General features: G+C 41.3%; 1 protein-coding gene across 1 annotated transcript in view; it reads right to left on the minus strand.

The window, feature by feature from the left end:
* The window catches only part of LOC149786439 (receptor-type tyrosine-protein phosphatase H-like), a 121,056-nt gene that overhangs the window by 68,610 nt on the left and 39,224 nt on the right, over positions 1–13,222 (minus strand). Inside the window, exons 5-6 of the mRNA XM_089976885.1 lie at positions 5,683–5,775; positions 3,699–3,889 (exon numbers count right to left, since the gene is read on the minus strand). Coding sequence (XP_089833011.1) covers positions 3,699–3,889; positions 5,683–5,775 — 284 coding nt within the window. The remainder of the gene's footprint in view (positions 1–3,698; positions 3,890–5,682; positions 5,776–13,222) is intronic.

Genomic DNA, 13,222 nt, shown 5'->3' on the forward strand with positions numbered 1-13,222 from the left:
TGTTCTTCCTCCGATGTTGACAGTGCCCTTGTGGTCATGCAAAGCATCCTCCATGATTCTTTCCAGGAAACTGCTGAAGAGTGTAGGTGACATAGAGGTGCTCAACAACCTGCACCAGGGTTAAGCTTCTGTTTTACTTCCTTATAGCTGCCCATAAGGCCACATGCCATACCCTATCACAGGCCTTTTTGAAATCTATAAAGACCTGGTAATGATGCTGAAGGTATTTCTCGCAAAGGAGTTTGAGATTGAAGATTTGTTCTGTGGTACTCCTTCCTGATCAGAAGCCTGCCTGCTCTTAAGCAGTAATTATCTCTATCTGAAGCTTTAGCCTGCTCAGAATTTATCTTCAGTATGACTTTGCTCGGGTGACTGATCAGACTGATGGCTCTGTTGATTTGGCATAGCTGTAGGTTTCTTTTCTTGGGGAGCACGATAACCAAGGACTGAGTCAATGTGGTGGGCCATTCTCGTGTCTGCCATATCTTGTTGCAGATTGTTGTCAGGACTGTGACTATCTCTTCTCCTCCAGCTTGAATGAGCTCTGCTGTTGTGTTTAAATGCCAGCTGACTTTCGTTTCTTCAGTGACCTTACTGCAATTTCTACTTCTTCAAAAAGAATCATATTATCATCAGTTTCTTCTGCCTGAGGGCATTTTAGTACTGCTGGATCTTATGACTGCACAATTCTGAGCAGTATTTTGTCCATTACTTGAGGATCTCTTCTGATAGGCATTTTCCAGATTTGTCTTGGATGGTGGTAGTTTTCCCTTGTTTATGGGTTGTGAGAACTTTCACCAGCTGTTATGTCATTTTGCTATCATTTCTACTCAGACTGTCTTAGATTTTGCAGCACTGTCTTTCCAACCAGGACTCCGTTGCATTGTTCATGCTTTTCCTGATCATTTTGTTTATCTCTCTGCATTTTCTAGCTCCTTCGTGATATCTTTTTCTTTTTTTCAGTTCTCTTTTTTGTCGCATAGTTTAAGGACATCTGTTATGACCCAAGGTTTCTTTGTTCAACGATATTTGCCAATGATCTCGCTAGCCATGCTAGTCACAGCTGTGTTGAATGTGGTGGTTAAGGACCCGAGGTCAGTGTCTTGGCTGTCCAGGGTTATCAAAGGTGCAAATTTACCACATATCATTGCTTGGAAGGCTTCTGTGACTTTTGGATCTTTCAATATTTCAAGGTCAAATCTGGTTCTTGGTTGGTTAGGCTTTTTGATCATTTTGATTTGTAGGTGAAACGTTGTCATTAATAAGTCATGGTCACTTCCAATATCTGTTCCTGGAACACTTTGTGTTCTGATGATATTCAGTCATGTGCAGAATTGTTTTTCTGACCAAGATGTAGTCAATCTGGTTATGATATTGTCCATCTGGACTGTGCCAGGTCCATCTTCTAGATGCTTTGTGAGGGCTGAAAGTGTTGGCTAGCACAAGATTATTGTAGGCAGCACAAATTTGTTTCTGCATTTCAGAAGGGTTCACATGTGCTTTGCCAGTTTGTCTCTGAATCAACTCCCACACAGCATTTAAGTCTCCTTGTACAAACAGAATGTCCTTCTTGGGTGAGTTGCCAATAACATCTTGCAGTTGGTTGTAAAAATTCTCCAGTTCGTTGTCATCATAGCAAGAAAAGGATGCATATGCCCGTATGATTCTGATGTTGAAGGAAGTCACCCTCAGGCAGAAAGTAATGAACCTGCTTGAGACTGGGCAGCAACCCATAATGCTGTTAACAATGCCTTGTGGACAATGAATCCAATGCAATGATTGTGTTTGTCTCCTCTTCTGCTTAAGTAGAGCTTATACCCTTCATCTGTTGTTATTTCACCAAGTTTTTCCAGCACATTTCACAGAGACCAATAATGTTCCAGTTGTACCTCTCTAACTCATGTGACAGTTCTTTCAACATTTCCTCAGCCCTCAGTGTTCTAACGGTCCATGTACTGATGATGTTGTCTCTCCCACTGATCATGGTAGTGGGGGCACCAGTAGCACACTTGTCACCTCCATCCTGGTGTGCAGCAGAAGGCATGGTCAGTGCTGACCCAGGCTGCAACCAATCTGGTACGAAGAATTGTTTCATTATAGTCATACACAAACAAATTATAAAAACCTTGTCGTGTTCTATCGTCAATTTCAAAGTCATGGACTCCGTTAAATTACAGGGGTTCTTTACAAAGAAAGTTAGGAGTAGGCACCAATGAATCAAGGGCTGGAGGGTCTAACCTTTAACAACATATCGCTACAGGTTAGACTTCCCCAGCCCTCGATTCATTCATGAATACTCCTAATTGTATTTGCAACAAGCCCCTGTGGTTAAATCATTTTGTACATATACAATCTTTTAAGTGCTTATTCTCATTTGACTTGGATATAATTAACATTTTGTCATGAATATATTCTACTATATACCCCTCTATTGGTATCTTTATTGGTGAGTTCAAATTAAAAGTAATATGTATGATTGCTGGTCTTTACAACTGGTCTTGATAGCACAATGACAGATTTTTATTTTCCCAAAAGAGCCACATTTTCCAACTGGCAGCCGCGCTGATTTTGACCACTTCTGTTGAATCTTGCCCTCTATCTGGTTTCAAATGGAATAACCAAAGCTCTAAGCATGTTGAATGACTGTGTAAATAACACTGCATAGCCATGTGGTTGTGACTATGTATATTATAATTAAAACAAGAATGAATTGTTGATTTAGCCGTGTTTGTTGATAATGGAATATAGTAGTCCTAACACATGAGGATTATCACAATTATCAGGTAACTGGAAATAGTATTTTCTATTTGCAAAAGCTACCAATAAAATCTGCCCTGAATAAATATGGTCTTATACGCTGACAAAATTTCTCTCACACACATGCTCACATGCACTAAAACATGTTTTCACGTTCTTTATATTTGTTATCATAATTTTGAAAATAAGATTGTTGCTGTAAGAATACAAGCTGCACTTAGTTCCTTAACAATCTTAACAATCTGGACTCCGATCATTGCGCAGACATGTAGGTCTCTTCTTTTTTTCGGATAGCGGACAGAAAAAAACAACAGAGACCTACTTGTTGGTCTAATTGTTTCATACAATTTACCAATGAATGATACCCATTCATGGTCTCACCTCTGTCTGCACTGGTTCGAGTCTCGGATTCAGCCAATGTGGGTATGTGAGAAAGCTTGCCAGTAGCTTCTCTTGGGTGGGTGTTTCTTTCCGGGGTTTTCCCGGGTTCTTCCTCCATCATTAATACTGGCCGCCATGTATAGCCTATCGTATGCTGAAAAATGGCGTTAAACTCCACAACAACAACAACAACAACAACAACAAAGAGAATATAATGGTACAGAATTCTTAAGACATTTTCACGGAAACCAATGTGTGGAAACCAATTTACTTCTTTCAGCCACAGTGACCTTGAACTTCAGTTTGTTTAAGCCTAAAATCAAACTGCTCTTTCTTACCTCAAGCGCAAGCCATCCACAAAGTTTGGTAACTGTAAATAGTGAATACCTCAAGATACTGCGCAGAAACAAAATTGGTAACAAAAAAATACAGAAGAATTGACAACTACATAACATAAATGTGCTCTGCCTGGAAAAAAATTCCCACATTTTCTTAAGCATACAGTGCAGGTAGTACACTGAATGAAACATGCTGGAGGAATTCTTGACAGGCATACAAACCGGAAAATCGTAGGCACATCCAGGATGACATTTGGTTAATTCTTCCACAACACAGGAGTTGTTTTCAACTCTTGTTATCCTCAACATATATCCAACAAGTTCACCAAACACATCAACTGGGTTTTTCCATGTTAATTTAAAGTTTCTAGAGGCAAGATCTGTTGTTTCAAGGCTTTCAGGAGGGTTTGACTCTGAAATATTGGGAAACATCAAATATCAAATATTGCATGCTTAAGTTGGCTTAGTAGAAATGTGCTCAAAAATCAAACTAAATCTGATTTCTGACTTTTTGAGCAAAAAATAAATAAAAATCACCATAGAAATGAACTGCAAAGGTAAAATCTATATTTAGTAAGTGTCTTGATGTTACAAACACCTTTCCAGTCCAAGCAATCAACAAATTTTATGCAAGGCTGGAAGGAACGCTACCAAGCTTTGCTGCAGTCAAGTAGAAATTATGCTTTAGAGTTGAGAAATGATCAGCAATTTACTAATGCAAATATAATCCCGCCACTCTGCCAAGTAACTGAGGGTGGTTATTTGAACTCTGATCGTTCTACAGAGCGGACACCTGTTCAGTTGAATCTTTGTATAGATTTTAAAGCCTAAGCTCATCGTCCACATAAGCACCCACATGTGACAGTAAGGATGAAGAATCGGTGTCAGATATTTATAATGACCAGACGACAATTGTTGATCTTAGAACATTTTTAGCCTCTCAGGCAATAATGAAAAGTTTTTGTGCTTTGTACCCGATAACATTAAACACTGAATTTACAGGAAAATGTGAGTCACAAAAGTATGAACTTAACTTTCTTTATTTATTTTAAGATGAGATATATTGTGAATCAAATCATTCTGGGCTACTATTTTATTTTACAAGTACATTACCTAAAGCAGAATTCATTGATTTATCATACATAGGGCTAAAAAATTCAACCATTACGGATTTCTATGCATTTTATTCTACTCAGTAATATAATGTGTTGTGCGTGGGTTTTGTGTTTATTTGTCCTGTCTATGAATCTATCTATCCAGTTTGGCTTGTTTATTTTTCCAAAATTCAAACACTGACTCACTGATGACAACTCCTCACTTCCAATAAATCTGACTTGCAAAATACACCCTGACTTAAAGGACGGTCAAATAGAGGTGAGGTTTTTGCAGACCTACAAAGGTGAAGGGGAGGGTCAAATTAGTGTCAAGTCATCTTATTATTGAGTATATCTGTATATGGTAATTAAGAATATGCAGACTTACTACCTCAAAAGTATATGACATTTAATTCATGTGTATCTCCAATCAAGTCCAATAATAAAATTGTGATAGGTCATGTCCTCAAACAAGTTTTGTAATGACAAAAGAATGAAATACTTAGGGTCTCGTATTTTCTACAATGGTCAATTATGTGTTTACATACTACCGCACGATACAGCTAACAAGCTTTGGTGTGAGGGACTGATGTAATATCTCAATTACATATCCTTAGGAAACTATTTAATTATCTTTTGTGGCCATAAAAGAGTTTAAAACATTAAAAACAAATGTAATATCTTTAAGTACTGATCTAGATATAATAGTTTAATCTTTGTTTTGACAAGTCCAGAATATAAGCTTTTATACATCATATGTCTTTTATTTTGTGGCTTATAATAGTAAATTTTAAGACCAAATATTTGACCTAAACATTTGCCTGACACAGTTATGGACACCTGACCTTATGTCCGATGTTTGACATTTCCAGTTAGCAAAGATTTGTTTGGGCACATTTAGTATATTTGTCAAATGCAGCAATTTTAGAAAAATTTATATGTATTGCTGAAAGGCATCCTAATCAAATAAATGTCTTTTTGTGTCTTATTCATACAGATTTCAATCAAAATGACAGAAAATGACACCTATCTTGACATTTCTGGTTGCCAATTATTGCAAATGCCGAGAGAGTAATATGTTTGAAGTACAACTTTGTGACCATTATACTTACTTTTTGGATATGTGGAACACATTTGTAACAAAGAACCATTGGTTTCCCTGGAGACTTCATTTTCTGTATAAACCCTGAATTGGAAGGGTGAACCTGTCATGAAACAAGATCTTTGACAATCATACAAGATAAATAATTTCTAATTATATGTTATTCTCCAAGAAAATGAGAAAATTGAAATTATTTAATTATTAACATTAAACAATCATGCAGTTAGATAAAAGTCTTAAATATTCTGGTTTCTTTTCAATATGAAGACAGTCATATAATGCTTGACATTATCACTAGCAAGAATGTAAGTTACTATTTAAAATCTTTATTTGCCTGGTATTTGATATTAAAAGGTCTTTGAATCTCCCATGTTTTTTTTAAACAAAAGCCAACTCTAACATTGTTTGAACTACAATCTTTTTGTTGACTTATTGGCTGTATATTTGAACATTTGGATTAAAAAATAAACAAAAGGTGATCTTGTGAACAAACAAGAAGTCTATTTGAGTCTAAGATTACTCACCTATCTGATATTTACCAAAAGTTAAATCCTGGTTATTATAATGCTAGCTGAAGTTGAAATGTGTTTCAACCTTTAACAACAGTGGATAATATAATATTACTAATAATACTACTAATAATAATATTGACTAGTTATAGAGGGTACAAAAGTTAATTGCATGTAGCTAATCCCCTTAGTGACCTTCAATTTAATGCATATTAACAAATAAAATACAAAGTTGCAAACAAGATAAAGAAAGGCACATACAACTTAAGTCTTTCTACAGTCCCTTCCCCACTCCACCCTAGAAACAAAACATCAATGCACAACTATACACCTAAACAAAACCCCAACTATTAATAGTAGCTAAAGTCTTATGTGTATATAATAAACAGAAAATTATATAAGAACATGTTCCATCTAGTTACATTCTGCATGTATGGTACAAAACTGAGAGATGACAATGTAATAGGCTTGAGTATTTATACAGTAAGTTGAATATATTTGTCAAATCAGACGATGTTACACTTTTCAACTAAGGGATCACATTATATTTAAATACATTTTTATTTGCACTTTCTCTAATTTCCTCTTGAATTCTGTTCCAAATTAGTGGCCCTAAATATTGAAATTTTTTTCTAAAAAAAGGTTTATTATTTGGTTTTGTAATGGAAAGCAAATTTTTAAGTAAGTTATGTTTCTCCAAGAATACTTACCCAATTACATTAGGAAAATTAGCCTGCTACCTTGCTAATCCAGCCTTACTAAAAGATGAAAATTTGCCTTTATATATATATATATATATATATATATATATATATATATATATATATATATATATATATATATATATATATATATATATATATATATATATATATATATATATATATATATATATATATATATAAAGGGCATTAACTTTTGCCCATTACCTCCCTGTTTGTACCACCAGGTGTCACCAGTTTTTATGCTGAACAAGATAGTAACGAGGATGCCTGCATGGCAGGATGGTTGGGAAGGTGTTTAAGTAATGTTCTCTCAACTTGTCATTGGAAGAGATGGGACAGATGCCAAATCGCTGGTTACCGACGGACAGTAACCGGTTTTTGACTAAAAAGCTTGGTTGTGTTAGGGCTACCGAACCATCTGATCTGAACTGAAGAAAGTTTGGGTAAAATGAAACGGCATGTAGCTCACTGACTCTGCATGCAGAAGCTAAAGCTATCAGGAAACATGTCATGTGTGATAGAAACTTTAGCAAAGTGTGGGCTAGGGGCTTGAACAAGCTTGAGTTGAGCCATGTTAAAACCCAGGACAAGATCCATTTTGGAAACAATGTTACTGACTTTGGTCGCTGGAAACATAAATTGGCTAAAAGATCGGAAAGGTCTTTATCATGCCCAATGTCACATCTGCCATGATGCTAGAATTTGAAAACCTTTGATAGTAATTGAGGGCAAAACTGTTTCTCCTCATAGAAAAATGTTGGCTAATTTTGGGACTAAGGCACACAAAGGGACAATGTCCTTAAACACATGCCACTTCCTCTCAAAAGCCTTCAGAGTGAAGGGCCTTCTTGATCTTGAAATTCTCTCCACAATCAAAGGTTTGAAAGGTTTGTATCGCAAGACTGTCAGGGTAAGAGCTGAGTGTCTCCCTCTTAAATTGGGAAATGTGACTCCAGTCCATGGTGGCCTTCAATTTGTTATTTGCATTCTGAAAACGAAATAACCATGAGTAAAACGCTGGAGAATTGTAGCTGTTGCACAAGGTCCAACACTCTTTCTTATGTTTTGATGACTGACCATACTGCCTGTTGTAGAAAGGCATCCATCTCCCGATCTGATGTATTCATGAGGAGGGGAGAGGAGATTGCTGATGAATGAAACCTGAAGCACCTCCAAATGACCTGCATCAGCCCCTTCGGAGGTCCTGTGACCTCAAAAATGGTTTCATACTGCTACTGTACCATTGAATCCTAGGGATCGACGTTGGTGCAGATGAGACTAAGGAGATCCTCTATCTTGAGGCCACTTAACAAGCACTTCATAATGATGGGAACTGAGTGGTTCCAGATGCCTGTGTGGGTAAAGTGGTGAGAGGGAGAGACAGTTCCTGAGCTGCCTGCCTCTTAACGTGCTCTATTCTTCCTCCAAAACAACAGTGATCTGAACAGGGTCGTCTGGAAATGGAAATGATAAGGTAGGAGCAACATGGATCACACACATGCGACACATCCTATCGAAAGTAGACTGGCAGAGCTCATCAAAGCATATGGTGAGCAGCACTGGTCAATGACCCTAGAAATCCTGGCTGTTGCCTCCAATGCATGGCTGTTGCTGGGTATCTGCAACATCATCCGTCGGAGCCCTATGTGGCCGAGTGGTCTAAAGCGCTCTATGTTACAGATCACTGCCATATCACCTCTGTCTGCGTGAGCTCGAGTCTTGGATTCAGCTGATGTGGGTATCTGAGAAAGCGTGCCAGTAGCTTCTCGCAGGTCAGTGGTTCTTTTCGGGGTTTTCCTGGGTTCTTTCTCCACCATTAATACTGGCTGCCATGTATAGCCTATCGTGTGCTGAAAATAAATGGCATTAAACCCTACAACAACAACAATAGCATCATCCCTAACCAGCTCTGACAGGCATGGAGCCAATTTGTATGTCCTAAACCCCACCCCCAAGAAAACAAAAAAAAAGTGTACATATTAACTGCACTACATTCTTATCAAGTGCCAGGAGACTGGTTCTGAAAGCATCTGTCACTGCAAGTCCATTTCTTCTTCCTCAACAATATCTAAAGATTCTTTAGAGCAGCAGTCCATTCAGTGCTGTATCTGAAGAAGTTATATTGCACACAATGTGCAGTGAGGCCTAACTTGGCCTACTTGCAGTGCTAGAGAAGACATGCCAGGTGGTATGAAGACTCAAGTCCACCATCAGTAAAATTTCTTTAGCTCTTCCTGGACAAGCAGTAAATGTACGAAGTCCAGCACTGCTATCTGGTTTGCACCATGAATGATTGGCCTGGAAGCTGGCTGTATAGAAGACAGTTCCGCTATCCTCAGTACCAGACCACTCCATATGCCTTGCTGGACAGACAGATTTCTCATTGAAATCTCCATCATACATTGGTAAAATAATAAAATAGAATAGAGACAAACAGTCATTCATATAATTATATTGTTATAAAGGATATACAATATATCAATTTAAATTATACAATTTTATATAGTGCATTAGCGCTTAGTCCATTAGGATATAGAATATCTAACTTATGAATCCAATAAGTTTCTTTTATGAGTCTATTCATGTCACCATGCACAATATCTATTGGCATGAAAGAAAAATCAAGTAGAGAGTGATTATTGGTGTTAAAGTGTGCTGGCATATTAGAGGGAAACCGAGGATCTCTATAATTTTTTAAATGAAAGCGATGATTCTCACATCAGTTGATATTCCTTCCTTGCCCTGGCATCCGTCCGTCTACGGGCGACGATGGCGTAGCTTCAAAGTACACTTTTGCTTACCCTTCTTTCTAGCTCTCTTTTCAGCTTGTTTTATTCTTCTCTCTTCCTCTGCGTTTTGAACTCCCTGCCTGACAGCTAGATACCAGCTGGAACGGTTGTTTGCACAGCTCTCCCAGTCGTTGACATTGATGTTTGCCGTCTTCATATCCTTCTTGCAAACATTTTTGTAGCGCAGATGTGGTCGTCCAGTTGGTCGTGCACCTTCTGCTAACTCCCCATATAACAGGTCCTTGGGAATGCCACCTGGGTCCATTTTTTTTTACATGGCCAAGCCAGCGAAGGCGCCTCTCGCTGAGTATGGAGAACATGCTGTTCATGTTGGCGCGTTCTAGAACCTCTGTGTTGGGTACTTTGTCCTGCCACTGGATGTGCAGAATGCGCCGAAGACATCTGAGGTGGAAGCTGTTGAGTTTCCTCTCGTGTCTTGCATAGGTGGTCCATGTTTCGCTGCTGTAGAGAAGTGAGCTGAGCACGCAGGCTTGGTAGACACGCAGTTTGGTCTTCTCTGTGAGGTTGGGATTATTCCAGACCCTCTGGTTAAGTCTGGCCATCACTGCTGCTGCCTTGGCAATTCTGCCGCTCACCTCAGAATCAATGGAGAGTATGCTGGAGATGTCAGACCCGAGGTATGTGAAGTTCTCGACAACTTTCAAATTGTACCCATCGATGGAGACAGAGGGAGGGGAGTCTGTGTCCTGTGCCATGACATTCGTTTTCTTCAAATTGATGGTCAGTCCAAATTCCTTACATGCATGGGAGAGGCGGCATACCAGCTGCTGCAGTCCATCTTTCGAGTGTGATATCAAGACTGCATCGTCGTCAAAGAGCAATTCACGGATGAGTACCTCTGTGACTTTAGTCTTAGCACGGAGACGGGCGATGTAGAACAGCTTGCCGTCAGCCTTGGTATGGATGTACACTCCCTCGCTGCAGTCCTTGAATGCGTACTGGAGAAGCATGGAGAAGAAGATGGCAAAGAGCGTCGGCGCAAGGACACAGCCTTGTTTGACTCCGTGATGACTGTGAATGCTTCAGATGTCGCGCCATTGAAGCACACTGTGCTGTGCATGTTCTCGTGGAACGACATAATGACAGCAAGCAGACGTGGGGGGCAGCCGATCTTCTGCAGGAGTCTGAAGAGTCCACTTGGACTAACCATGTCAAACGCATTCGTCAGGTCTATGAAGGCAATGTAGAGGGGAATCTGCTGCTCGCGACACTTCTCCTGCAGCTGACGTAGTGAGAAGATCATATCTACAGTTGACCTGCCGGCTCGAAATCGACACTGGGACTCTGGGTAGACGCAGGAGGCTAGGATCTGTATGCGCGCCAAGGCAACATGGGCGAAAGCCTTTCCGACGATGCTGAGGAGGGAGATGCCCCGATAGTTGTTGCAGTCGCTACGGTCTCCATTGTTTTTTGACGATGTTGGCGTCACGCATATCCTGTGGGATGTATCCCTGTTCCCAGCAAAGACAGAGGAGTGTGTGTAGGGGCTGGTGCAGTACTGGTTTTCCGCTCTTGAGGACTTCAGGCGGAATGCCGTCGCTTCCAGGAGCCTTTCCATAGGTAAGGCAATCGATGGCTTTTCCGAGCTCTTCCAGGGTGGGTTGTGTGTCTAGCTCCTCCATGAGAGGCAGGTCTGGAATGGCGTCCAGGGCAGTTCCGGTGACATTGTTTTGGGTTGCATATAGCTCGAGATAGTGCTGAAACCATAGCTGCAGTTGTTTCCCCTGGTCTGTGATGACTTCGCCCGTCTTGGACTTGAGGTGAGCGGTCTTGTAGTTGGGGGGCCTGTCGCCTGTTTGATACCCTTATACATTCCTCTTGCATCCCTGGTGTCAGCAGCTGTCTCTATACTGTTGCAATTGTTCAGCCATTAGGTGTTGGAACATCGGCGGGCGGTCTTCTGGGCGTTGTTCCTTGCAATCCTGAGAGCTTGTAGTGTTCTGGGGCTAGGTGTAGCCTTGTATGCCAGGAGGGCTTTCCTATTTGCCTCAGTCACGGGCTCCATCTCCTCCCAGTTTGCCTCATACCAGTCGACATTCTTTCGCTCCCTCTTCCCGTAAGCTGTGATGGCTGAAATGTACACAGAGTCACGGATATGGGACCACTTTGAGTGAATGGTGTCATCAGGTGTCACTTTAGTGAGGGCTTCCTTCAGTTTGCTGATGAATTTCTGTGTTTTCTCTGGGTTGCTTGCACAGCAGGTGTTGATGCGTGGGTGACCCTTCTTCTTTGTGTGGTGCAGCTTCTTGGGTAACATTCGCACCTTGCTAGCCACGAGGGAATGGTTCGTGTCACAATCGGCACTGTGGTATCTGCGGGTGAGGGGGACACTGGCCGGTTCTGCACGCCTGGTGATGATGAGGTCTAGCTGGTGCCAGTGGCCTGAACGTGGGTGTCTCCACGACACCTGGTGGATCTCCTTGCATTTGAAGAAAGTGTTGGTCACACATAGGCTGTGGGAGCAGCACATCTCCAGCAGTCGCTGACCATTCTCGTTGATCTTGCCCATTCCGTAAAAGCCGAGACAGGTGGACCAGGCCTCATGGTCAGCTCCCACTCTAGCATTGAAGTCTCCTAGTAAGTAAAGGCTTTCATTGTTGGGGATACTGGATATTGTCTGATCCAGAGCCTCGTAAAACTTGTCTTTCTCCTCGTAGGAGGAGCAGAGGGTTGGGGCATACACGCTGAAGCTGTTTACCGGGCCTAAGGATGTTGACAGCCGGAGGGCAAGGATTCTCTCAGTACCTGATGATGGAGGTTCAATGAAGTCGATTAGCGTGTTCGTGACGGCAAAGCCTACACCATGCTGCCTAGGTTCATCCAAGGGCTTCCCCTGCCAAAATAATGTGTAATTGGCTTCCCTGATTGTGCCGCTGTCAGCCAGTCCGGTCTCCTGGAGGCAGGCAATGTCGATGTTCAGACGCGAGAGTTCTCTGTCAATGACGGCAGTCTTCCGTGCATCGTCGATCTGCTGTAGGTCAGCGGTCAATCCAGGACATATGGTCCTGATGTTCCAGGTTGCAAAACGAAGAGTTGGAGTCTTCTTATTTCTTCTTTTAGTCTTTCCTGGTGGGGAGTTTTGTGGCCCACTTGTCGAGATGGTTCTCTAAGCTTCACGCACCCAGTGAAGCAGGCAGGCCATGGCGGACAGCACCTTACTGACTGGGGGCTGCCCAACTTGAGGCGGGCGGTAGCTGTCCAGTGAGACCTGGTGATCTCTCCCACCGTCAGAAGTAACCCCTGGCGCCAAGCTCTACGCCAATCGAGCTTTGACTTAGAACCGGTAAACTGCTACTTCTCGTGTTGTGCCGACTCCGTACGACGACGCTGGAGTGTCCTTTCCAGTGGAGCTATGAAGCCTGGGCAGGGTGGTATGGAGAATCAGCTGTTGCCTATGCAGCAGATACCCCCAGCTGGTGTGCAGAAGGGAACGACAAATGCCGAGACAGCTTGGCACCAACAGCGTTGCAGGAGTTGCTGGAATGACGTTGAAGTCAATGTCATAC

The sequence above is a fragment of the Sinohyriopsis cumingii genome, chromosome 12 (genome assembly GCF_028554795.1).
Source record: "Sinohyriopsis cumingii isolate HCF-2022 chromosome 12, ASM2855479v2, whole genome shotgun sequence".
Lineage (NCBI taxonomy): Eukaryota > Metazoa > Mollusca > Bivalvia > Unionida > Unionidae > Sinohyriopsis > Sinohyriopsis cumingii.